Source organism: Odontesthes bonariensis, chromosome 14 (genome assembly GCF_027942865.1).
Source record: "Odontesthes bonariensis isolate fOdoBon6 chromosome 14, fOdoBon6.hap1, whole genome shotgun sequence".
Classification (NCBI taxonomy): Eukaryota; Metazoa; Chordata; class Actinopteri; order Atheriniformes; family Atherinopsidae; genus Odontesthes; species Odontesthes bonariensis.
In genome coordinates, this window is record NC_134519.1 from 17,908,615 (window position 1) to 17,936,485 (window position 27,871).

The 27,871-nt window shown below is 37.8% G+C and overlaps 1 protein-coding gene across 6 annotated transcripts in view; it reads left to right on the forward strand.

The window, feature by feature from the left end:
* Window positions 1-27,871, forward strand: part of cacna1eb (calcium channel, voltage-dependent, R type, alpha 1E subunit b) — a 60,149-nt gene that overhangs the window by 9,753 nt on the left and 22,525 nt on the right. For all 6 annotated transcript variants that reach the window (XM_075483248.1, XM_075483249.1, XM_075483252.1 and 3 more), the window contains 14 exons: window positions 3,374-3,480; window positions 4,558-4,697; window positions 19,359-19,462; window positions 20,063-20,221; window positions 23,670-23,860; window positions 23,952-24,055; window positions 24,152-24,267; window positions 25,063-25,116; window positions 25,584-25,664; window positions 26,274-26,483; window positions 26,648-26,760; window positions 27,083-27,195; window positions 27,338-27,469; window positions 27,740-27,809. In XM_075483248.1, the coding sequence (XP_075339363.1) occupies window positions 3,374-3,480; window positions 4,558-4,697; window positions 19,359-19,462; window positions 20,063-20,221; window positions 23,670-23,860; window positions 23,952-24,055; window positions 24,152-24,267; window positions 25,063-25,116; window positions 25,584-25,664; window positions 26,274-26,483; window positions 26,648-26,760; window positions 27,083-27,195; window positions 27,338-27,469; window positions 27,740-27,809 (1,694 nt within the window). The remainder of the gene's footprint in view (window positions 1-3,373; window positions 3,481-4,557; window positions 4,698-19,358; window positions 19,463-20,062; window positions 20,222-23,669; window positions 23,861-23,951; window positions 24,056-24,151; window positions 24,268-25,062; window positions 25,117-25,583; window positions 25,665-26,273; window positions 26,484-26,647; window positions 26,761-27,082; window positions 27,196-27,337; window positions 27,470-27,739; window positions 27,810-27,871) is intronic.

The window sequence follows — 27,871 nt, forward strand, 5'->3', positions numbered from 1 at the left end:
ACTTGGCCATGAGTAGGTGTCAGTTCAAATCCACCAGGCAGCATATCTCTGGTTGCCTACTGTGTTGCTGGCAAATTTTTTTTTTTTAATTTAATTTTTTTTTCTTGTATGTGAACAGTTTGGTAAGCACAACTTGACATAAGATGCTTATTGATGATCTATTTATTTTTTATTAATCTTTCAAAGTTCGAAGTGTTGTTCTGCTCCGCTTGTTGCTGTTTTTGCTGTTTTCAAGCATCAGTTCAGCAACATCACTTAACTGCCATATCTGCCCACTACTCCTCCTGTTGTACACCCCCTCCAATGCACTGTGCCAGTCTCCCACTGTTACCTAACCACAGGCTCTCTGTTGGAGTGTGGGAGTAGGGCTAGTGGTCAGCACTAGTTGGCCACTGGCGGCACCGTAATGTGACTGTGGGTAACACAGAGGCTGAGGTATGTGGGAGAGGGCTGGCCAGTAGTACTGTGGGGGATCGTGGGCTGTGATAAAAACACGTGTGAGAGTGTTAACAGGGTGAGACTCAAAACGTCCTAATTCTGAGGCTGTAAGGGCAAAATCGACTCATGTGAATTTTTAGGAATCCATACGGTTGCTGCACACTTATATCAAAGTTATAGAGTACAATAGAGTGCAATATTCACACAATGTTTGTGGTTACTGGAACATTTATTTACCAAAGTTGGCCAAACTCTGACCAATGTAGTTAAACAAGATTAGGTACAGCACCCCATAATTGAGTTTCCTGGAGACTTATTCTGACAAATACATTTTTGGGAGCAGTTTTTTTGATTGTCATTAAGCATTTCCAGTTTCTCCAGCAGTTTCTTTACATCTATCTGAATTACAACATGAAGGCTCACCAAAACTGCATATATCATCCTTCAAACTGTTAAAGGTGATATCTTAATGTAACTTTGATCAAATAAACTGTAAATAGACTTGAATAGTCTATGTTGGACTGCGGGCTGCTGGCCAAACACAACAAATGTTTGAGATATTCTAGGAGATTATAATTTATAGGCAATATTGACTGAATAATTTTTCACTATTACTGAATAAACATTTCACATATATGAGGCAGATAGACTGAGGGTGAAAACAAATTTTAGTTTCAGTCCTGTATTGATTTGGTTGTCGCTCAGTAAATACAATAATGTAATCACAGACTTTTAATAAAATATGAATGTACAACAGAACGGGGAGAAAGTGCAAACTAGAGCTCAGGCAAATCGATAGAATCGATTTACTTAATTTGATTAAGCAAATGTAAGACAGTGGCTTCTTAATAGGCCAGTAAAAGCATGTTTAAAAAACGTAGAAACAGCATGATGTGTAAACTGCCAGCTGGGATTGTGGTTTGGGGTAAATGAGCTAAAACTTGCATAATGAGCGCCTTGCATGGTAACTGGTAACAATTAGTAAGTGGGTGAGATTTATGAAGTATTTCCCACTTTAGTTATTTCCAGCCACAATCAGTGGCAACATTGTGGTGAATGTGAGCCAGAGTGGGTCCAGAGGGCCCCATCTCAGCACTCCTCTGTGAGTCAGTGACCCCATTTCACTCAAGACAGGAAAATTAATACAGACGAGCACATTCCTCATGGGAACTCTGCTGGACTGAAAGTCACAAGTGTTGTGGCTCATTGTGGATATGCCTAAGGCTCGTGTGTACAAATGTTTCAATTGCTTAAAAAAAAAGCTGTAAAGGTTTACACAGGTTTTTACATATAGAAAACTTTTAGACATGAATGTGTCAAATAAAAAGATAAACTGGACCTTCAACCTGTGTCATGTTCGAGCTAAACTCATGTTCAACAGCTGGAAATAAGGTTTTTAGAACTTTTTTGACACATTCATATCTGCAGTTTAAAAACGTTTAAGATTCGTTTTCAGTTGAACAGCTGACTTCTTTCATGCTGTACATAATATTGTTGAAAAAGCCAAATATGATGTCATCAAATTTGAATTTTTTTTCCCACTCCCAAACTCAAAGATATGTAGTGTCACAAAAGACAAAGAAAGTCTGCGACTCATCACAACTGTGAGGTGTGTTTTGTGCTTCATTTGGACTAATATGATAAATTGGTAAACATATAAACTAATGGTTATTCTTCTAGCGTGTGTGTGGTTGTTTGTCTCGTTTGTCTCTGTGTGGCTCTGTGATGGACTGGCGACCTGTCCAGGGTGTACCCCGCCTCTCGCCCCCCCGCGACCCGACCGACAGATTAAGCGGGTATAGAAAATGGATGGATTGTTATTCTTCTGTCAGTCTTCTGATTGATTGATTGAAGCTTTAAAGTTTTTTTTGGCAACATTACAGCTTTTGTTGGCATGTTTTCTATTTGCATCTTTTCACGTTAAAGCATGAAATCTGGACACGCATGAATGAATAAAATACAGCTTTCATATTTGAATTATTTCCATAGAATCTTGAATTGGCTTTTTTTTACGTAGTGTCTGAGTTGCCATTTATGATTTTCTTTTAGTACAAGTGTTAGAAATTGGATAAAATATATTTCCCAGTGTCCAAGGTGACAGAGAATGAGCTGTTTTCGTTGACCAACAGCCCAAGTCCTATTTAAAATATTGTATCTGCTTGAAAAATGTTATCATCACATTTGATATTGATTCATTTTCTGTTGACAAATTGCATCAGTGCTGCTTCATGTACACATTTTTAAAAACCTGCTGTATTTGTTTCCAAACTGATTAGCTGAAAATTTAACAATTTGAAGTAAAACCTGCTTTTCCTTAGTAGGAAAGACAAGTTGAAATGGCTGTATAATGTATACTACACATCTAATCTACAGTTTTCTGAGCTGTTGGTAGTGAAAGGAGCCATGAAAGGTGTTTGCTGTAGTTCCTGCAGTTACACCATCAGGCCAAGGTGACTTCACAGTGCACTCATTCCCTACCTAACCTGCTCTCTTTCTCTTCATAAAAAGCACTTTTAAAAGCATGTTGCCATGGATACTGCAATCTCTCTAACGGATTGCTTTCAATACTAGAGAACCATGCCATAATTCTTCTGTTAATCATCCATCCATTGATTTTTCTTTACACATAGCCACGTCCTAAATATATGTCGACTGCTCCCAAAAATTTTGTCCATATGAAAAAAATTGTGACTGCTGTCAGTGTTTTGGACATTTTAAGTTGCAGACTTTAGCAAATAGATGACTTGCTCAGCAGTATTATGTTTATTTTTTCTGTCATTGTGAAAAAAATACAATGTCAGCTAACTTTCACTGAGGCTCGCCATCGTGACTCTTTTTCCAAATTTGGATGTTTTCTTTCTTTTCTAGATATATTTAGTCTCTTTTTAAGTCTTTGTGTTGTATAAAATAACTTTCCTTAACCTCATGGCCTTTACACCATTTGAGTACATGATCCTGGCCACCATCACCGCTAACTGTGTCGTCCTGGCCTTGGAGCAGCACCTCCCTGGAGAGGATAAGACCCCCATGGCAAAGAGACTGGTGAGGACAACACAAGTGTTCTGATAGGTTTTCCACATGTGGATCCGCGAGGCAGTAGAAAAGCTTTTTCAGATGCAAATAGAGACCTGCTTTTATTTAAGGAAGGATCGGGTGAAATAATTTATCTGTAATGTGAAGTGTCTGAGTGAAGCAAAATCTGTGGGTTTAGTTACAGGAATGATTTAAATCAAATCCTTTAGACATGATTGGATCTCCCAGAAGTACCTAGCGCACATGATCAGATGAGAGGGTGAAAAACATTTCCCTTCCGCATGTTTTCCACGATTCAACAAAATAAATAATAAAAAAATAATCACCCCAAAAACATTTGTCTGGATGTCTTAGAAAATGGTCATAAGAAATATTTTTTGGTTCACAGTTGAGACTTATTTTGTTTTTGAAATATTGGAAAATAATTCATTTAGTACTTACCAAAGGATAAATGAAAAATGAAATCAACACAGGAACACAAGTTGAGTTGAGGTGGATCGGACATAATTGATATGTCTTGCACCAGCCACATTTCATTGTCAGTCTAATTTACAAGTCCGCCATGCAGCCAGTCACAAACACCTAAAGAAAATATTTAATGCCATTGCTTCAGAACCAAAAGACCTCAGTCACTTTGCCAACTTACACTCTGATGCTTTTTCAGGAACATACAGACACCGTGTTTAAAGCCAAAACCATAATAGCCAAGTTTCATGGCGACTAAATCTAAATAAACAAATAAATCAAATTTAAAGTTAGAACGGAAGTGGTCTCCCACTCGACTCCAATTGCAGCGTTCACTCAGTTGACAGCTTGTCTGGTTGTTAAGTTGCTCCTCACAGACTTCTTTGGAATGAAGTAAAACAATGTGACTATTTGTGAATAAAACTTAAGTGACATCAAGACGATCTCAGACTTAGGCGAAGGGTGTTCCAGACAACTTGTGTGCTCCCACAGTATGTTGCAAATCAAATCACGAGTCATGGACGTTGTGAATGACAGAAACCTAGTGGCAGAAATAACATACTGTGTATTTAACTTAACCGACGACCCTGTTGACTTCTGTGTTGGTGTTTTTTCCCACAGGAGAAGACAGAGCCGTACTTTATTGGGATATTCTGCTTTGAGGCAGGGATCAAGCTTCTGGCTCTTGGTTTTGTTTTCCATAAAGGCTCCTACCTGAGGAACGGCTGGAACGTCATGGACTTCATTGTCGTGCTCAGTGGGTAAGTCCCATCAAATTGTCTCCTTGACAACCTGAAGTTCAGAGAAACTGAGAATTTTTTTTTCTAACAATATTTAGTTATTTTATGCCAAATATAATGACTAAATCTCTTTTTCAAAAACTTCGCCACAGCCTCTGACTGAATGCAAATGTGAGCAAAGTGACAGAGCTGACAAGTTAACAAGTTAGTAGTCTCAACCAGCCTTGACAATCAGCTCAAACCCAGGATCATATAGTAGTCATGTAGGTTCATGTGTGTAAGTTTTGTTTCTGAAAAATCATGTCTGTCAGTTTGGCTCTAAATAAAACAAGTTTCTCCAGCTGCTGCCATGAAAAAGAGTCCAGTCACAAGGCACCAAATGAATTCATTTTTCTGTTACATTTGGAAACAAACTGTGGCACAGTATTTACTTTTCTGACCAACAGTTTTAAAGTGAGCCGATTTAAGCTGCAGATTGTGGTTTCAGTTTTCTCTGTGATGTCATCTTTGGCTTTTGCCTGTTGTTTGTGGCACATATGTCTTAATTTTGGCCTTATGATTAGATTTTTGTATTTTGAAAATGTATTCATGTCTACCAAGAAGATTTAATATAAAAAGGCCTTACTTTTTTTTCTTCTATAAGAATATATGACATTTGAAGTTTTCTATCTCCTACAGAAATAATGTAACCTCGAGAATTTTGGTTGGAGTGCTTTAGTTGTGAGTTGCAGAGACAGTTTTTCCTTCTGGATACAGAGACACCTGAAATGATGTTGAAAGTAAAAAATGAGTTGTGACTAAGCGCTCCTGAAATGCGCGGTCCTTTCAGTCGTCACTGATTCTGGCCCTCTTGTCACATGCAGCTGTCAGGCTGTGAGCAGCGCAGAGGTGCTGTGAGATGACAACCTGTCTGCAACAGGCTAACTGACAGCAGAAATATCTGTAATGAAATAGTAGGCTCAGCAGAAGAAACGAGAAACACTTTTATGTACATAATGAAAATGAAAGGCTCAAAGTCAAACCAGAATGATCAAGCATGATCAAACATTATACATTTTGCATTATTCCTTTGTTGTGTTGCTACTTCAAAGGAAAAGAGAGATAAACTTGTGGCATGTACATGTGTTAGGACTGATTCACACTGTGAATAGCATTGACCTGTACATCCTTCCTCTGAATTCTATTTGTGTTTTGCGTCTAAGCTTGCACAGCTTACCTCATGCTTCCTTGATGCTTGTTGATCTTACTGTATTTAGTTAAGACAGTAAAAAGGACTTACTTGTGACAGATAACATCAACAATGGCTCTATTCTTTTAAAGATGGCTATTCACGTGACCCAGCATGCAAAAACAGGACCATAAAGTTGGTTCATCAATGTTACCTGTGATTTCTTACTGAGGCAATTTCTTTTGGTTTCAACGTTAGCACCTTTTCTTTCTCTTTTAACATAAAATAAGCAACAACTTGGATTTCACTGTTGATTTTGTGTTGGAAAAAATTTGATATTTGGTTGGACTGTCATATCGTTTTGTTTTTAATCATCTGAAAAGCAGTTAGAACATCAACATGTCACAAAATTTTGTTTAATTTATTAAGTTGTAGCACTCAGTTCAGTTTACTAGTGAGTTTTGCGCAATCTGTCAATCAAATATGAGTTTTATGACATGAACACCACATCAGCCCTAAGCTTACTGGTTTCTAAAGCCTACACATTTTTGAAAATTAGTCATGAAGATATATTTTAGTTTTTCTTTCTTTTAAAAAGATAGAAAACAATGGCTTTGGGTACACAGGTAACATTAGTTATTTGGAACAATCATTGCTGATTTGGGGTTGATTAACAATAAGAAATCTCTTTGTAGAATATCTGGCCTTATCCCTTGACTCAACCAGATATTCAACATATATGTTGGAATAGCAGCAATTGGAGGCAAACTAAAGTATCAAAGTGGATTTGCTTGTGTGTGTGTTTCTGTGTATGTAAAACTTTATAGTGAATTACAACCTTAACTGAAGTGAGACAGAAAGCTTTTAAATTGATACTCAGCAACTGATCCTCCAATTAATTTTGACAGAATTCATTTTTAGTTTACCAGGCTGTGGTTGGTGAACCAAAAGATTAATTTCAGACACTGATTGTCGAGTTATGTTGATGCATTCGTGCATGTGCAAATGCATGTGTTGCCGTTTATCAATAGTTTTCATATGTATGCTTGTACTGCAGTTGAACAACTTCTAATTCAGACATTCTGTTCCTCGTGGTAGATACGCGTATCACTTTTTGGCTCTGTTGTCTGGTCTCCCTTGTTTTGGATGTCTTCTTTCACCATACATTTACACACTGCATACATCCACAAGAAAACACGATACATTGCTGCAGGAAGAAGTGTGTTTGCATGGCACAGTCAGGCTCAACAGTCACCAATAGGTGGGTGGATAAGTGGATTGGCAGTTGTGTCTAAAACCTGCTTAGGTTTGCCCCCAGGACCTCTGTGAATTAAATGTGAATGCAGCGGTGGAGATGTTATGCAAAAGAATAGAAAGAGCCGATGGATGGAGAAGAAAGGACAGGGAAAAGAGGAGGTCAAAAAAAAGAAAATGGAAAGACAAACCCAAGACAAACATGATGAGAGTCTTAATTTGTTCCCCGTAGGACTGGCTTTAGTGAATTAATCATGCAGGAGTTATCCATTGTTACCAACGGTATGCTGTGTATGATGCTGTATTCAACATGCTGGCAAGATTGCTGTTGGCATGTTGACATCTCATTTCAGTCGACACCCACATCTTTCTTTTTCTCAGTATTTCTTATTTCTCTGTCCTTCATTCTCTCTGTCTCTCTCTTTAGCTCTCAGCCTCTTACATAAAAAGGACAGCAGCATCACGTTTGTAGACCAATAAAGGCTGAACATCTGTGTTGTTGACATATTTGCACCACATTTAAAGGCAGAAGTCTTTATTCTATTTTAATGATTAATTCTGGAAAGTAATACTTTGCAATTCTCTTATTAGCCATGTCTCACGGTTTGCAACAAATCATTTTGCTTTCATTAAAGTGACTTGTATCCAAAACAGCATTGTTTGATAAGATTCAGGCCAATGCAGTCTCATTCCAGCATGTGTTAAAACTATGCTGGTCCACAACGCAAAATATATGTTCCAGCAAAAAGCTTAAAATCTGGAAAATAACTACAACTTCAAGACTTCAAAATTCAAACATTCCTACATTTTCCCTAATCTGAGACTGTCACACAATACATTTTTTTCAATTTTAACATCGACAAGTACACGTGTGATGCGTTAGATGGGGATTGTTGGTATTGTTAATCTTATACACTAAACTGACGGCAGACCCCACTGCTCTTGAACACACCACAGAGACAACCTCCTACTGCCAACTCTGATGTAGAATGAAGCGTCTGTATTGTATTTTATTTAGATCATGTAGAAATACATAGAACATGCCTGAGCCCTCTCTACTTCTTGGCTAAGACATGTAATGTAAAATTTAAAATGTAATGTTTTGCAACTTTTGCCCTTAAGCAACTTCTCAACCATTTGTAAAAAGACATTTGATTCTCATTGTAAATGGAAGAATGAAAATAACACTCTTATTTCTTGCTCTTTTGTTATTGAGGACAGCAAAGAGTTGACAATCAACTAAAAATTAAGGATGCAATTTCACTTAAAGGGTTAAGTAGTAACATGTTTTAATATTTTAGAAAAAATTAGTTGATACTTTACTTTTGAGGCTGCAGTACAACACCAAACTGAAGAGCAGTCACTGATTAAAAGGTTCAATTCAATCCCACCTCTGTCTACAGACGATGTCTCTGATCAGATGGTGTGATTTGTTGCATATTTTGGACTCTTATGCATCAATGCCACAATGTGAGAAAACAGCTTGAGGAGGTTACCAAACAACAGCTTTTGGCAGGCTGAGTTACTTTTACGAATGAGACGTTTATTTGGAAGATTGTAGGCTTGAAAGTTGAAGTTAAACTCCTCTGTTTCAACAGAAATCATGTCACATACAGTAGAAAATGCACAAAGTTGTCAGTTTACATTTTGCAGCTCACAGATCTTCTTCTGTGTTATAGTTCCAGCTGTGGCTGGAATTGGTAACAGACGACCTGATTTCCTGACACTTCTCTGACATATTTTCTGGTAGCACATATGCTGCTTTCCCTCTTCACTCACTGTCTCAAACATACACACACATACACACACACACACACACACACACACACACACACACTATCACTCTAGTGGCACAGTACAAGTAAGTCAGACTTAAAAGAAAACACATGTGTCGTAGGGGCCGGCTGGGAATAAAATCGAGGCCACTGGGCCAGTGCTGGCGGCATGCAATCCATTTCATATTAATGAATTGCTAGAAGCAAATCTGCTGGGACTCGGTGCTCAATTAAAACCCTTAATCTGAGGGAGGATTGTGTAGCAAAATGGACCCCAGCTAAAACCAGTTACCCAAAATCCAATTTGAATCAATAGGATTCATAAAATGGTCGCTTATATCCTGCGGCAAACAGACGGGCACAGGTGGACTCGATGCTTTGATTAGCAGTGAAATGTCTCCCTAATGACTTGTGTGTGAGTGATTCTTTGTGTGTGTTAGCACTTGTTGCTCCATTTTTGAGGTCGCAGGTACAGATTGTTGCCAGTGAACCTGCGGCCCTTCTGTTTGTAGATTGGTTTTGACAATTCTCTCATCAGACTTAATAATATTGAACCCAGCTGTGCAAACACACATTTCTCTGTAAGACCATTTGTGTGTGTTTGCATGTGTGTGTCAACCTCCCATCATGTTGCGTGATGGATATCAGGTTTCCCTGCTGTTCTTGTTGCAGAGTCTGACAATCTGCTAAAATTGTTGCTCTTTAGACAGGATGAATAATAAAACTGGGTGGGAGTTGGGAGTGATTCATTAGCCATCTGGCACAACGACAGATGCACAGGAGTGAGACAAATCATACATGCATGGCTGAATTAACCAATTAGGGAACACAAATTTTGCATCCCCGCCCCATCAACCATCTTCTGTGCATTTACTCCGTTACATTACACTAAATGCACAGGGCACGAAATGATACACAGATTTTCTTTTATGATATATAATACTGATAATAAAAAGTAATTATTTATTGGTTTGTTTATTTATTTTCCCTACTTTTTGTTATTTTTTTCCTTTTGTGTGTGTACTGTTTTCATTCATGGTCATTTGTCCAAAAAACAAAATGATCCATAATAGATGTGAGGGGCTTTTTTGTACCAGGTATTTGTACTTTCAAATTTAGCCTTGCAAAGCTATGAACTGTTTAAAGTTAAGATGAACACATTACTAAACGGAAGTAAGCTATTTTACAAAGTACTTCACGTGCACTCTGTAAAATCCAATTAGTTAACCTTATTTAGAAAAAAGTATGCAACAGATTACCTTAACAAACAAAGTGGAATAGAAACTGTATTTTGTACTAATAAATGCAATAAACTTAGCAAACGCTAGTAAGGAGTACAAATAACAAAGTAAAGCCAACTACATTATGAGTCAGAACAACTGTTGGAATTTAGAGTGAGATGAGTTTTTATTGAATATTACTGAACAAACTGACACAGTTAATGTTTACTTTCAACATTAGCAGTTTACACTGAATAGGACGTAGGTTATACTCTTTTTATTCCTTGAATTCATAATATATTTTATATTCTTTGAAGCAGGAATGATTGAGGTGACTTTGTTAATTTTTACTCCCCAAAGATTGGAACTCAAACTCTAACTAACTGGCTCTAGTTATATATATATATAACTGTTTTCTATCACTACTTAGCTTTCCCCTTTACTGTTAACCTTAATGAAGTCGACTCTCCTTATAAAGTATTAGTCTAAAGCAGGGGTCTTCAACGTTTTACAGGCCAGGGACCCCCAAACTGATGGAGAGTTGGAGCAGGGACCCCCTACTATTTATATGGCATACAATTGTGTTTTATATTTAACGGGGCCTAGTGCCGTGTATAAACATAGGTCCTCTGTTATTGTACATTCAATACTAAGCTATTCAAATAATACACAGGTTAATATATTCATGTTTTTATTTTAAACATGTGCAAGGTACAGGGTGGCCGTGCCACTGCCTTTTATAAACAAACATCTTGCATACAACACTGAGCTATTCAAATAATCCACAGATTTTAACTTTAACCCCCTGGAGTCTAAGGCCTTTTCAGAGACTTTGAGCCAGTTGTCACCACCTTGACATTTTCAAGTATTTCAACTAACTGTAAACATCTATGCAAAAGTGACATATATGGTTGTGTTCTGAAAAAAAACAATATGAGATTGAAGTGAATGTAATACAAACAAGTTTTATTTAAATTGAGGGGAAACACAACTGTACAAAAAAACAAGTTTTAGAGGTCTTCAAACAGTGCAAGAAAACACACTATAAATATATCTAGCCAAGACTTTTGAAGGTTGAACCTTGTAAACAAAAGTGTTGGCTGCATGAAAGTAAAAAGTGCAGTCAGAAATGTTTTTTTGTTTTCACACAAACTGTAAAAAAGTAATTGTAACTCAAGACAGTGTCTCTGTTAGTTGAATACTAATTAGATGGGTGTGTAACACCCCTGATTCCCCCCACCCCACCCCCCTGTCACTCTCCATGTGATAATTGTCTGTCACTGGCAGGACATTGCTGCCTTCCCCCATATGCTGGCTGAATGGGGCATGTTCTCACCTGTGAATAGCCACTCAATCACCTGGTACTTTACATGTGAATAGTGATAGGTGTGGCCTAGGAAGCTGCTGCAGTCTGAGACTACAGAAAATCCAAAGATTTCTGTTCACTCTCTTTAAAAAGGGCCACCTATATAATTTATTTTAATATATATATATTTGAAAACTAGAAGTTTCAAGGTTTTTAATGGTGTCACTTATATGTTTCAATGACAAAAACTCACAGAGTTACAGATGTGTTTTTGGAGATGTGTAAAAAAATCCCGCCGGCGGGATTTAGACTCCAGAGTGTTTGCATGTAGATGGGACAATGAATCCTCAAACCATCTGTGGATGGCACATGTTTGCACACAATTTGTGAGAAAAAAACTGTTTGGAAAAAAAAAAAAAAAAAAAATTAAATGTTTTTTTTTTAAAAAAAATCGTCTAATCAACCAAAGATTTCGCGACCCCCCTGCAGTACCTCCGCGGACCCCCTGTTGAAGACCTCTGGTCTAAAGAATACAGAATGGGCATGTGTTGGAGCTTCCACTATCACTTTATTCATCTCCTGTAAAGAGAGTGATTTGTATTCTGCAACATAGTCAATGCATCTAAGCTGACTTTACCAAAATGCTGTTTACTGCATACTGAATTTCAAACTTTACACACAATAAACTAACCTGATGCGTCACATATTTGTTACACAAAATCAGATGGGAAGTCATCCCTGGAAATTATTTGGAAGGCAGCAGGAACTTTCAAGAAACAGGTTGTTGGAAAAGCCATCTGTCTGTCAGTATACATGTCAGGGCTAACTTTAGCCTGTCAGATCAAGACGACCGAGCCAGGTGGTGAAATCATATTCATATCAAAACTAGTCGAAAGTACAGAATACATAACTTTTCAACTGACAGTTCCATTATTGTCTCTCTGCTTTTCGTTCAATGGGAAATACTCTTCAGTTTTAATTTAAATTGTTTCCGCTCATTTAGGAGCTGTTATTGTTTTATTGTTGATCATCATCTAAAACTCGACTATTACAGCCATTATAGGATGTTGATTAGTCCATAACTTGCCATCGTCACAAACACAGGGCTGGAACCATGGCCAGACAGAATATCTTGTGACCGTGATTTTGCAAGAATTCAGATGCCTTGCAAAGAATGTAATATACAAGTCAGATAAAGCAGTTTTTATACTAGACCACTGGAGAACGTTCAGAAAACCAGGTGTCGAATGTGTCCATATGTGCATAAGTGAGCATGTGGTTCTACAAGTAAAACACAGTCTAACAAAAGGAAATTCTCTGGAATGACACTTGGGTTGAGAACACAGGAGGCAGGACATGTTTCAGAAAGTATGCTGTGGAAATTGTGGTGCTTTGTTTACAGCTTTTTGACATTGACACATTAGGCTCTCGCTTATCTACAATGATGACTGTCTTTGTTATGACATCAACTCTAATTGTATCCGAATGAATCTGAATTTATTGTGAACAAGCGGAAAACAATAGACTAGCAAGTGGATGAAAAGGACAAAAGTGTACAGCATGCACACACACACCTGTGCTTGCACAGAATTATCTGTAGAATAGCATGCTTGTATGAACTCACCTTGTTGCAAACTTGTGTGTGTATGTGTCTTTGTTTTAATGGCATTTGTACAAATTAATTCATCTACGAGTCTAAAGTAACTTTTTATTGGAGGTTTTACAATGAAGTAACTCTACCTTTAAAACCTTTGGGAAAACTCCAAGAATATTATTAAGTCAGGTCAGTCATTTCCAATCGAAATTCAAACTAATTCAGGAATTGTGTGACTTGTGGCATTTCATCCAAGATTTTTTTTCCTTTTTCTTTTTGGGAAAACATATACCCTGCCATTAATTCTATGATTAATAGTGAATATATGCCTCTTATTATGTGATCACAATTTGACAAAGGAGTATTAATGTTGCTATTAGTAAATGCATGACTTGTGTTTTATAGACTTAATTTAAACACATTAATTTTTGCGATGCATTATATTAATGTTGCTTCAGCTGTGCATTACCATCTGCAGAGATATGCTGAAATGGTGAGCAATGTGATGATGCTGATTACTGTAGTGTTTGTTGGCGTTCTTGGTGTAGGTGGAGGTATGTAGGAGAGGCTGCATTCTGTGCATGTAATGAATTCAGTCTCTCTAAGGACAGTTTAGTACAATCAACTGCAGCAGTGCTTATCTCTTGTGCCTATGAGGGAAAAAAATGTGCATATGTACAAGTGTATATCACAGTTTTATATCTCCATACCTTACAGATAACTTTCTTGAAATTGTGGTATGGGCTGATCCCATCAGAGTAAACATCTGATTCTACAAATTTATTTTCTCTTTCAGCCCTCCTTTAGTGTAATTTTCCCTCCACAAAACATTTGAATTCATTGACTGAGCCTTTTTTGTTTTTATGTAAGAACTGGTGTTTGTCAGGATCATTGCATAGCTTCGTGAATAAGTTTTTTTCAGGACATAGATAGAAAAAAAACATTGTAAGTATAGATGTACCACAGAGCCCTTCTGGTGACATTGATGGAAAAAATGGGATTTTGAGGCCACAAGCTTGTGATGCCTCATGACAAGTAAGTATGAAATAGCTATAAGTTTGTAATGGATGGCCACAAGTTAATTGTTTGGGTGGCAACGATTTTAGGATGAAAGTAGACGACAAGAAAGAAAAGCCAGATGGCTGTCCACTGTTCTTGCAGTGATGAAAGGCTATCATACTTTATAATGCCTTAAAACATTTCTGTGGGAGGTAAAATATGTGGACAGTGGGTTGGCCACGTGAAAAAAATGCAAGAATAAAAAAATGAATATCTGCCCATTGCTTAAGAGTCTTTTACTAAAGATGACTCTGTGCCGGACAACAACAGACTATAGAACAGTGTTATGTTTGACTCCAAATGTAATATTACATTTACTAAATTCTAATTGATCCATTCTTTAGGGCTTATAATTGCTAAAAATGCTCATCTGGTATTGTCATTTACCAACAGATTTTATATTTTGCGTCCTTGTGTTCTTGAATTATGACCACAGTTTTCATCCTGCCACAACACAATTTATGACTATGGCTTAATTCGTGGTTGTGTAATAGTTTGTTTACCAAGGTCCATTTTAATGACTAGCTATTTATTATATATATGAATAGTTTAAACATATGAATATAAATAATATAGATATAAATTTAGAATGTTGCTTCACAAATATAACTTCAATGTGCTGTATATATTCGCTATTACTTTACATCACTATAAACATTGGAATGAATAAACATAATCAAATCTAATCTATGTGGACAGTTATGCCACAAACTTTAAGTCAAAAGTTTTTAATTAATGATAATTAATTAAATAATCACTGGAGAATCACGTTTCTTAAAGAATATATTGCACATCCACATCGGTGTTAATGGATTGAAAAATAGGTTAAAGCAAAACAACAGTCATTTAGCTTAATGTGTATTATTTTACTTATTGTTGTGAAATGTGCCTGTTCAGTTAGATTCATAACCGGGAAGGACGTTTGTACAAGTAGGAAATGTACCCCTTCAAAAGAAGTGGTATGTATAATGCACAAGTTGATTTAAACTCGAAGCAAGAGGCCCCTTAACTTATTTTTGTTGACCAGGTGAACTTTGGTCATGATCATATACTTAACATCATATACTTAGTCAATTTCCTTAAACCCAGGATATTTCTGAAAAAGGAGTAATTTGTTAAATGTAGTAACAAGTAAAGGTTGAATTAATTGTCCCTGCTCACACTTTCCTTTCCTTGCAAGCATGTAGGAAAAACTGACAAAAGCATTGAAGAGTCATGGCATACTATATTACAGTTTGAAATATAAACTATTATGAGACTTTTCTTGCTTTCTTGTTTTTTGGTTTTTCTGTTTTTTTTAGATTGAAGGAAATGACCGAATGAAAGGATGATACTACAACACTTTTTTTTCTTGACACAGAGCTGTGATTAGCTGTGACTTTTTGCTTTTCTTGTATGATTCCAAAAGCACTTTGTCATGAAGTAAGTAAGTCATAGAAAGTACTGGAATATAAATCTGCCTGTGGAATTAATTAGGATGAAAGTTGTAAAGAAAAGTGAAATGTAAAACAGACTATCATCTGTTTAATTTGATTTGTAACATATCTTGAAGTGAACAATGTGAACTAACAGATGCTCGTAGAGATTAAGAGGACCCAAAATTGAGCCCTGTGGAATCCCATATGTAGTAATTAAACCAGACTACTCATTACAGTCCCAAGCACTTTTAAATCAACTCGATACAACCTTTATTTCTTAGCCAAAAAGAAGAAAGTCGGTCTGTGCATCATTTTGTTTATATTGTGGAAATATAGCAATGCTAAAAATGTGTCCGGTTTGATCACCACTGATACCAAATACCGTTTCACTGAATTTCGTTTCTGTTGGAAAATAATTTCTCAACTCAACAAAAGCAAAAGACCTTTGTGAGTGTGTGTGAGTGTCAGGATGAGTCACGAGCTACCACAAACGGACAGAATATTTGCTTTGATTTTGAGGGGCCTCCTCTGAATTGTTTGCTCTCAAAGTGCAGCCTTGAAGGAGCTGCTGCAGCTGCTTTTGTTTGGGGTGTTTGGTTTGAAGGCTGTTTCCTCAGACTCCCACGACAGTGTTCCTTCTCAGTCTCAGTGTCGCTCACTGTGCCATCTTCTTGTCTGGCACACGCTCACTCGATACGTTTACATGCTCACTAAAAGTTCATTACCTGCAGTTGGTTGTAGTGATTGTTTGGCATTCTTCTTAATGCCACAAAATAAGAGGAGAAAAATAGAAAGACTGGTTTTATGTCTTTAAAAGCTATTTGTTATATTGGTTTAATAATATTCACCACTGCTTGCTGTTCCGTCATTGCTGTAGTTTGTAGCACAAGTAGCACGGCTATGGCTTCTGATTTCTACAGAAACCCTTCTGACTCATGCACAAAACAAATCTATAGAAATCATGTCAGACTATAGCCTATAGAAAAGTCTGACTGATGTATAATTATGTGCTATAGAGCCCTGAAAAATGACAGAAATGCTAATCTATAAATGCTATTTCAGTCTTCTTTGTGTGATTTGTTCCTCTTTGGTACAGCACATGACATGAATGCCAGTCCAACATGAAAAGTGTTTTGTTATGTTGATTTTACACCTCAACAGAAACAAAAAACATTTAACTTTGTCCTTTGTGCATTTTTATGTCCTGATTCTGGTATTGTCCCACTTATCAAAATGCTCATGCTAAACTGATATTATTTATACTATTTTAGTTATGCTTGTACGCATGTTATCATTTTTCTAATTAGCACGGAGCACAAAGGGCAGCTGAAAGAGATTTAAATTTAGTATCTGTTAGCTTTTCAAGTATTCTGTCAGTTATTGGTGTCCTGGACATTTCTATCTTTGTGGAGACATGAGCAGAATTTTTCAAAGCCTTTGGTACATTGGAAAGACAGCTGACATGAAGTCAAAGGGATGCTCACTGTGTTTGTTGATTAGGGTTAGGGGAAGTTAAGGCATTCATTGTTAATCTTGGGCTCTTTAACCACAGCTGATACGATCTAGACTAGCACAAACAACATCTCAGCTGCAGTTTTGAGCATTGCGATTTAATGATTCACAACTTTATTGCACATTATTGGTCATCAGTACCTGTGCAACCTGTGACAATCACATATGCTTGATATCAGAATTGTGTTTGGCTCATTATTTACCATTCTACTGCTCCCAATCTCTACTTACCACATACAGATACTTGATTAGAACCACTTGGTATCATATTTCAACTTGCAAGCTACCAAATAGTCACTCCGAAGAAAAAGAAAGTGTCACACACAGGATGTAGACTTAATAAATTTCTATTAATCTAACATCATTTGCAGCTGAAACTGATGCATAACCATGGCAACATAAAACATTGCTAGGGTTTCAAGAGTGGACCACTGACATACTTTGAGAAAGAGACTGGTACTGAGAGCTGTGTGCAGGGCTTCAGGAATGGGAACATAGACTTTAAATAAAAGATGGGCATACTAAAGCCACAACAACGCCCCCCAATGGGTTATGGTCTTTTGAGGCCCAAGTTCCATATTTGGCCAGCAACATCTTGTTATTTTTGGAGCCAGAAGGAACCAATTTTGAATGATTGGGTGGAGCTTGTGAGTGACACTTGAATTCTAGTTGAACAATAACATGTATCTCTGAGGATAAATATGTATCGAACTGTAGAATTTCTTTTAGATGGACCATGAGCGCTCTGCTCAGAAGGAGTAATAGTGATCAGTGACTCCATAATGACCTAGGTTTACGTGAAAATATTCATTGATGTCTTATTTCATGATAAAAATGTATGCTTATTGAATGAGAGTCCATCGCAGCCACAGGTGTTTTGCATGTTTTGTAAGATTCTACTTTTCCTCCCTCTGCTGAACTCTGGTCCAAAAATGTGCAAAAATGTTCCAATCAAATTCATTTGAAATATGTTTCAGTCCATCATCATTCACACCTGTACTTTTCTGTCTACACCCTGATAAAAAGAAAGGCATTATGAGTAAGATCGTTCCCTCACCTTGATCATAGTGAACTTGAAATATGTCCCAGGTTGAAGGTTGATTGTAACAGCAGCAGTCTGCCTGCACAGCGTTCAGTACCTACAGTGAACTTTTAGAAAAGGTTCTGAACATTTTGAGAGCATTTTCAGATTTATCTGCATTACTGTGAACATGGCCTCGCTCATTCACTCGCTCACTTGCCCTCTCTCCCTCCCACTGCTTTCAGTAGAGATTCTGCGTGGGTTTACACTTGAGTTTCTGCCATGTGCTTTCTACCCCCTGCTCTCTCACACACACACGCACACAGAGGCACACACGCATGTATACCCTCCCCCACACTTCCTAACGCCGTCCAAAGATTTTTATAAGTTTGTATATTTGCATCATTGTGTGAATGTGTGTGTGTGTGTGTTTGATAGAGAGAAATGGGCAAATCTGACAAACAATTCTGATCACTGGGATAACACAATGAAACACTGGGATTTTCACAAGTTTGTAAAAATGAGATTTTTGTAATTTACCAGTGGATACTGACGCTCTCATCAGTTAAGGCATTAATGTTTGAACTTTGGTTAAAAAAAAAATATTTAAATGCTGCCTAGATGAGAATAAGTATGATGTATGGCTTAATTATTGGAGCTGATATGCAACTGTGATTGAAGCATGGTCACATCCTAATTGAAAATAGCAACCATTTGCTTTTGCCATCTTATAGGAAACATCCAGATGTGGTGTTTGATGTAAAATACTGCCTGCCGGTTGCTCATGATGCTGTTTTTCAGTGTTTGTGTGTAGGTGGAGGCACATCAATGTGTGCGTGGGTAGATGTGAGTAGAGATGCCTGCCAGGTGTATGTGGCTGTGCGTTTTTTGTCCTTCGCCATGCAAGTCTGGTACATTAGATGGATATAATATACCACTCTCTGGCTTTACAGTTGTCTGCATCACATCAAATCAGTTCATTATTAGCTTTTTTTCCCCTTTAAAATGAATGACTCGTTTCTAAAACTGTCCTGCAGTAACATCCATTTGTTACGTTTTTGTCTATTTTTGAATGCAATTTTTCAGACACCACCATTAATCTCAAGGTAGGAAAGAGAGGTTTTGTACTAGATTTAGCTGGTAATGGATGTGTTTTATGTGTCCCTGTTGCATAGTCTGTATTTTAACCCTAATTTGTTTCTCCTTTTCAGGCCCTCACAAAGAAATGACATTTATATGGAGAAAAACAATTCTAAAAAACAGCAGAAATATAATTATGTACTGTGATTCCAGCATTCCTGCCATCAGAATATTTTTTCAAACCATGTAATATGAAAAATGTGTGTGTCCATAAGGATCCTGGCCACAGCTGGTGCGCACATGAACATCCCAGTTGACCTTCGGACCTTGAGGGCAGTTCGAGTGCTGAGACCCCTGAAACTCGTCTCTGGGATCCCCAGTGAGTCATTTACCGACCGCTAACCACAAGCTGTTTGTTACAGAATGTGTGCATCTGCGAAATAATTAACTTGAAAAGCTGTTTATGTGGGCAACGTTTTATCAATATTTACAGGTTTATTTCTGTAATGTGTTCAACCATTCACTGTACACTTATGTTGCCTGGGCCAGTCATTGTACAGATGATTCCCCTACTTGGTTAAAGAGTATCTTTTCCAAGGCCGGAACTATGAACTATTCTATGTCTACAGTTCCTGTAGTGTTTCGAGAACTATGAAATTATCGTGGTCTGACAGTAACTATAGGCAGTTTGGCACTACTGCGTTAATGTAAAGTCTTGTTTATCAAAGTTTTGCCCTCTGGCTACAGCTTATTAGTCAGCAGTTTGCCATGTTTACCTTCATGTGATCCCTGTCATGGAAAAGTTTCAAGCAGCTAAATATGAGCTTATTAATATCTTTTGAAATTATACCCAATTCATGAGCTTTTTAAGACTCTTCTCTTCATTAAACACAGCAGCATGTCAGTGGGAGCAGAATCAAAGGGATTTAAAACAAAGAGAAAAGCTTGTTTGTTTCTGTTTCTTTGTCTCCACTTCCAGGCCTTCAAATTGTGCTGAAGTCCATCATGAAAGCCATGATCCCACTGCTCCAGATCGGCCTTCTCTTGTTTTTTGCTATCCTCATGTTTGCAATCATTGGTCTGGAGTTCTACAGTGGGAAGCTTCACCACACTTGCTTGCCTTCAGATGAAATTCTTGGTAAGATTCATACCTACTGCAAACAGCTCTCTCTCCAAACTTAGAGAAAATAAGTAGTTTTGATAAGCTTTGGCTGTAATTTATGACATCAGTTTGAGTGTTAAAGTATTCCTTTTATTTTGAGCTTCTCACCATGTATGGGGACCAACTGTTCTTAAGTGGACCTTCTTCTGTTAAACTAGCACTAAACATAGAAAAAAAATCTGTGATTGGTTTTCGGATCATTTATGACTGTGACTACTTCATCAGCAGGTACAGTAAATATGTGGTGCACTCAATTTTCTCAAAGAGAGGGTGTGAATATCTTTGTTTGAGTGATTCATGGATTACAGTAGCTGTGAGCTCAGAGGTATTATTAAGGTTGTTGCTGGCTGATTTAGCTACTGCTTAATTAGTCAACAACTGCTCTGTAATCACATGCCACACCATAGCATTTACTGTCATTGCCCGGCACAACTCTGAGATGAATCGAAATACAAACCCTTAAATGGATTCACAGTGATCAGCAGTGTTGGTCCACTTACTTTAAAAAAGTAATTAGTTACAGTTACTAGTTACTGCTCCCAAAAAGTAATTGAGTTAGTAACTCAGTTACCACAATGTAAAAGTAATTAGTTAATCAGCAAAGTAACTGTAGCGTTATTTTTTATGGTATGGTATGGTATTGTATGTTTTTATTTGAACAGGGACAGTGTACAATAAACATTGACCATGAGGAAAGATGCTTTGTACCAGGTTATAGCAGGAAATGCTAATTTCCACCTGTAGTCCCTGGGCAGGTTGGTGTAACAAAACTGATTTTAATAGGTACATGAGCACATGACCATTTCACCATACATTTTCACATATAAATAACTATCATTTAATTTAATACACAATACAAGTTGTTTCACTTTTTGCATGAATATAATAAATGAAAAATACAAAACATCTCTCATTTACACACGACATTCACTCTCTTTGGACCAGCCATTCACTCTTCCACTCTCTTACGTTCTATAACATCTTTAACCTCAAATATGTTTATATTAACTGATTGAAGAATAAAAGCACTATATACAGTAATTTAGAACATTCGGTATTTATTTGAACTCAATAGATTGCAGCCTGCCATATGATGCATAGAAATAAAAACATAAATATTGAATATAAAATGGTGATGGTGGTCACCTGTTTCTGACCCGAAAAATCGAGTGTTGTTTGTTTTTGAGTGGCTCCGTCTCCTTCGCTGGGGCTCACGCTAGCTGCATTTGGGCTTGGGGTTGGGTTAGCAGCTGCAGAAGCAACAAGTGCTTCATATTCGCATGGGTTGATGTAAGGTGCTTCATTAGATTTGAGTTACTTGAGGCAGACGTGGATAAAGTTTTTTTCCCTGGGCATAGCGTCCATGTTACATACACATTCTTGCCAATTAATTAGATTACTCTGTAACTGGAAAAATAACGCCGTTAGTAACGCCATTATACTTAAACGCCGTTACTCCCAACACTGGTGATCAGTGCAGGAAAATTAAATCCGCCCATCCCTTTATTCTACAGTGGTTCCTCAAGAATTTGCTTAACCTATTTTAAAATACGATACATGTAGATATACAAATATAAGATATGTATCTTCACAAAAAGTTCCCAATTTTTGCCCTCCTTTTGACATGCATCTCATACATTTTACACAATGACTCTCCTGCTTCTTTGTAAGTTTTACGTTGCATCATTATTGGCCTAGATTTAAAATGAGCACAAACAAGCTTCCGCCTTTTAGTGGATAAATGTAAGCACGACCATATAATACTAAATATTCAGTTCAGTTCATTCTTTTTAATGTTATACAGTGCCAGCTCAGAACCAAAATTGTCTCAAAGCCCTTTGCAGAGAAAGAAAACAAGTCCAGCAAAATCCAATCCAATTAATTATGATAATAATTCAGTCCGTTCGATTGTATTCATACAATGCAAAATAATAAAAAAGTAGCCTAGTGAAAAACACCAACAGTTTTTTGTTTTTTAAATTGCAATATAATATCTTCTGTCGGTGGACAGAACTGTTACACAAACAAGCACAATAACACCTAGTCAAGGATATCTGCAGTGGGAAACATAAACAGAGAAACGAGAGAAAAGTTAATGGCAGCAGTAACAACATATACATAAATAGGACTGGGTATCACCACTTATTTGTTTAATTGAATTTCAATTCGATTTGATTTAGTTCAAGTCAGTACCAGTTTTGTTTGATATAAAAGAGAATATTTCAAACCTTGCATCACGTCAACAGACTAGTGGGGATAGGACACATCTGCTGAAAAAGACATATCCGTCCATTCATCCATTTTCTATACCTGCTTAATCTAACTCGGGGTCGCGGGGGAGCTGGAGCCTAGCCCAGCTGTCACTGGGCGAGAGGCGGGATAGCAATCCATCACAGTGAAAAAGACATATTCTAAAAAAGAGAAAAAGATATCTGGACTTTATCAATTGATAAATGGGTTATGTAACAAGAAGGTTGTTTGGAAACTGAAACATTTCAAAATAAAACACTGAAAACAACAAACCTGTTTCTGTCCAGGTAACTAGATCCATCTGACAGTGCCTCAAAAGCTCAAGTACAAACATATTTGCTTGATTGATAGACAAGCAAAGTATGAAAATTAAATTTTTTGGGATTTAAACTGTTGCATGATGGTGTGGTGGTTAGCGCCGTTTTCTCACCGTAAGATGATTTTTGGTTCGAATCCTTGCTGAGGCCTTTCTGCGTGGAGTTTGCATGTTCTCTCTGGGTACTGTGGCTTCCTCCTACTGTCCAAAAACATGCAAGTTAGACCCTAGAAGTGAGTGCAAGGGTGCATGTGAGTGTAAGGGTACCCCCCACCCCCTTGATCCTGAGCTGGATTAAGCAGGAATGGTAAATGGATGGAGTTTTAAACAAGCAAGAGAAACAATTCCATAGTACCAGTAAGCTTTACTTGCCCTGAGTTCAGTACAACACTCTACTATCTTACCCCCTGTTTTCATTACCAACTGTTGTCGCCAACTTCAAACTCAGTGAACAGTAGACAGAATTGAGATTGTCCTCTAATTCTTTAATTGACAGAAAATTCCCCAAATTAAACCATTTCATCTTCAGTTGCTACCAAACTTTTACATTTGGGCCAGAGCTTGACTTTCCTCTATCTATATTTGGATTATCTGTCATCTCAAAGGCTTTAATAGAATCCCTTCTGAGTTTATATAAGAAAATTTATATTTGCACTCTACTTCTTGTACTACACTTACATTTGCCTTCTTTACATCTAAGTGCGGCTTTAATTTGATTACCATACAGTTGAGAAAAATCCCTGGTGGCCACAGGAAAGTCAGTGGTTAAACTTGGCTGCAGCGGGCTAGCTTGTTTAGTGTAGACATTATGAATGCAGTTCAAGCCACATATATAACAGCTATGTTTTATTTTTGTAGATAATGAGACGGTTGACTCATCAGAGCTGGCATTTGCATGTGGCGTGAGGAAGTGTCCAGAGCAGTACGACTGCAACGACACCTGGATTGGGCCCAATGATGGCATCACACAGTTCGACAACATCCTGTTTGCTGTTCTCACTGTCTTTCAGTGTATCACCATGGAGGGATGGACAGCCGTGCTCTACAATGTGAGCTCAAGTAGTCCATCAACAAATTAACTACAAAGCTTCTCTCTGATTGCTGCCGATTGTTTAATGATATGAATATTATGGATTGCAGACCAACGATGCCTTGGGTTCTACATGGAATTGGATATACTTCATTCCTCTCATCATTATTGGCTCATTCTTTGTCTTAAATCTAGTGTTGGGAGTTCTGTCTGGGTGAGTGTGTCTCTTCCTATGTGTATAAAAATAAGTCTTCTGTTATAGTGACTGTATCATGGGGTATTACAGCTGTTTTCATGGCTCTTTCTTCAGAGAATTTGCCAAGGAGAGGGAGCGGGTAGAGAACCGGAGGGCCTTCATGAAGCTTCGTCGGCAGCAGCAGGTGGAAAGAGAGCTGAATGGTTACCGAGCCTGGATAGACAGGGCAGGTACTGGGCAACAGAACAACTTTACATTTTATTTTTCCTTTGGTTCACAGACAGGCTCACGTTGATGGACTAATGATGAACAAATTATGTTTAGTCAGTCTGTGATCTTCTCATTGAGGATGAGTTATTCTAATCATCAGAAATTCAGCTATATTCAAGATCCCTTTGGTCATACTTGATGCATCTTGTGAAGTCAACCAGTCACAGAAGAGTGTATTTAACTTTCAGTTTATCTTCGTGAATAATTTTTGATAACGAATAAAAGGCAGCTTTACTCTGATACAGCTCTGTATCTAGGTTTTTTTTTCCATATTGAAAAGTGATTGGTGTGCTACAGACACTGTCAGAGTTTGGGATCTTCAGTAGAAATAAGCACAAACATGCAGTGCTGTAATGGCAATCTGCACTGGCCGTCTCCTACGCAAGCAGAGGGTGAGAAAAGGTGATACTGACTCATGGACTTAAATTAGTGTGCATGTATGTATGTGCGCACGCAGTTTTTGTGTTTACATGTGTGTGTGCGAAAGAGCTGCTTTGCATACTTATGTGTGTATGGGTGTGGGAGCGAGTGGGAAGACGAAGGGAGGGGGGGGGGTGTATACTGCGAGAATGTAAGAGAGAAAGAGAGGTCTGTCTTCAAAGAAGGTCACCCTGATCTCTAAAAGAGGCGCTTACATCAGTCTCTCCAAATGTTTGCAGACATGCTGAGCATTTCAACCCCGACAACTTTACGTTTCCTTGTCTGATGGTTTGAATTGTGCTTTCTGTGTAACCACCAGTTTTACTGTATTACAGAGGAAGTGATGCTTGCTGAGGAAAATAAAAATTCCGGGAGATCACCGTTAGATGGTAAGATGACACAACTTAGGAACCACTTATTTTAAACATCTGCTTATCCCACAATCAACATGTTATCCAATTCATTACATCTTTTTTCAAGGAACTGATAAATAGAGGTATTAACAATACTTACATTGACGACACATTAGCATCTGACAGTTTCTGGTTGAAGAGAAAAACTCTTAAAATTGGCGTACCTTGACAGGTAGCCTTTTATACACTTTCTTGTGCCTTGGTGTAAAAGATTACTAGTGTACTATCATTATGAAGACAGAATTAGATTTTTCTGTCATGGCTGTCTTATTCTATGTACCCAAAGTGTGTTATGATATGAAAATGAAGAATCTGAAACCAACTATGAGCAGCCATTACCGTTATTTGCTTACTAAGTCAAAAAGGAGTTATTAGTTCATTTGTTGTTTTAATTTTTATCTCTAGTTCATTAAAATTCCAAAATTTTGTTCAACAATTTCTAGTGCTGAAGAGAGCAAGTAAGAAGACTGGTGCACGGAGAGGAGCGCCGGGGGACGACAAGTTTACAGACACGTCCACCGCTAGTGAGTGAAGTACATTTCACCCTGTTCACCGTACACTTAGTCTTTACAGCAACCATCTTTCTCCTTTCTTTACAGCAGGGGTTCTCAAAGTTTTCATGACTAAGTGGCAGTTTAAGCACCACCATGAGTCCATACAGGAAAAATTCACACATAAAAACAAACCTGAAGAACTCTACATCAGCTTTATGTCTTAATTGCTTTTTATAAGATTTGCAAAGGTTGACTGTAAGTTAAATAGGTTTTGTTGGTACTGTTTAATCCTATATTTGTGCATTGCATTTCACAGATGAACTTGGGCTGTGGTAGATTTCCATCTGTCATCAACTAAAACTTCTAAGTTGTCCACTGAAATCTTCAGATTTTGTTGACAACACTTGTACTGGTGACACAATGTAAATCCCACCACAGACTGTTGTGACATGCATGCCAATAAAGCAAATTTAAACTAAATTCCCTCATGAGATGCCGCGAGCATAAAGAATACTTTAATTACCGACATACTGCACTTGTTTCGTTACTTCGGAAACCTGCATTTAACCGATTTTTAAACTTCCTTAACTTAAACTTTCTAATGAAGTTCTTAACTTTTACTCACTGATGCTCTTTCAGGCATGTCACGATCAAGAGTATACCTCCGCAGTGGCCGTCGTGGTCCGGCAGCCTACCTGCGGCGTAAAGAGCGCATGCTGCGCATCTCCATCCGCCGCATGGTGAAGACAGACACTTTCTATTTGATGGTACTCAGTCTGGTGGCTCTCAACACCATCTGTGTGGCTATCGTGCACCACGACCAGCCCGACTGGCTCACCATTTTCCTCTGTGGGTTTTACCTCTGAATGGCTGTTTTTTTTAAAAACGTATTCCTTGATTCATTGGATAAAAATCATTTAGGTCATATCTGATAAGTTTTTATTATTTTTGACTATGGGCTGTACTGTTCTGCTTTTTTGCACAATTGACTTTTATTTTCTTCTAATCTCCAGATTATGCAGAGTTTGTTTTCCTGGGGCTGTTTCTGGCTGAAATGTTTTTGAAAATATATGGTTTGGGTTTACGGCTCTACTTCCATTCATCTTTCAACTGCTTTGACTGTGGGGTGAGGTTCTTCAACTCTAATTCTGCTTGTACTGAAAGAAATGATAAGTAATTTTGTTGGACATCATAAAATGTTTTAATTTCTAGTGCTTATTAAGAATTTCAGTGCACCTAATCTGCATTATAAAGCAATGCTAAATACGTTAGAACAACAATTGCAACAGTTTTTTAGAATATCCAATATCCAATATTCCGTCAGTCGGTTGGCGGGGGGGCTGGAGCCCACCCCAGCGTTTTTTTTAGAATATAAATCAACAATTTTTGTCATATTGGACGTGATTTTTATTATTTCCTTTCTCATTTGTGTGTGCCACGTTTTGCAGGTCATTGTTGGCAGTATCGTTGAGGTGGTTTGGGGTTTCTTCAGGCCTGGCATATCATTTGGTATCAGTGTACTAAGAGCACTGAGACTTCTGAGAATTTTCAAGATCACCAAGTAAGTGAGTGGGGCAGTCAGATCACTCAGAGAGAAGCACAACATGACAGCTTGGTTTTTTTTTGAGCAGTTAATGTTTAATTTTTGCAGGTCCCAGTTGAAAAAGAAAAGATCCTAAGGGTATATTATTTCTTTTTGTCAGGTACTGGGCCTCTCTCAGGAACCTGGTTGTGTCCCTTATGAGCTCCATGAAGTCCATTATAAGCTTGCTTTTCCTTCTCTTCCTCTTCACTGTGGTGTTTGCTTTGCTGGGGATGCAGCTTTTTGGAGGGAGGTATGTAATAGCATCTCTAATTCTCAGTTTTTACAAACAAAACCCTGCTCTTTTCTCTATTATCTAACATACCTATGTGATCATGCCACAGTTTTGAATTGGTATCTACTCCATGTGAACTGAACAGCAGCTTTTTCAATGGCATCTTTGATGAAGAGGAGAGGAAATGATATATCCGGATGAAAATAGCTCTCTGCCTCCTCCTCTCCTTCCTCCTCCTATTTTTCCTTGGTCATATCTGACCCTGCTCTCTATCTGCCTTTCCTTTAGGTTCATCTTTGAAGATTACACTCCCACCAACTTTGACACATTTCCAGCTGCCATCATGACAGTGTTTCAGGTTTGGCTCCTACAGATCCCCTCATCCTGCCTGCTCTCCATGACACATTACACCCTGGGATA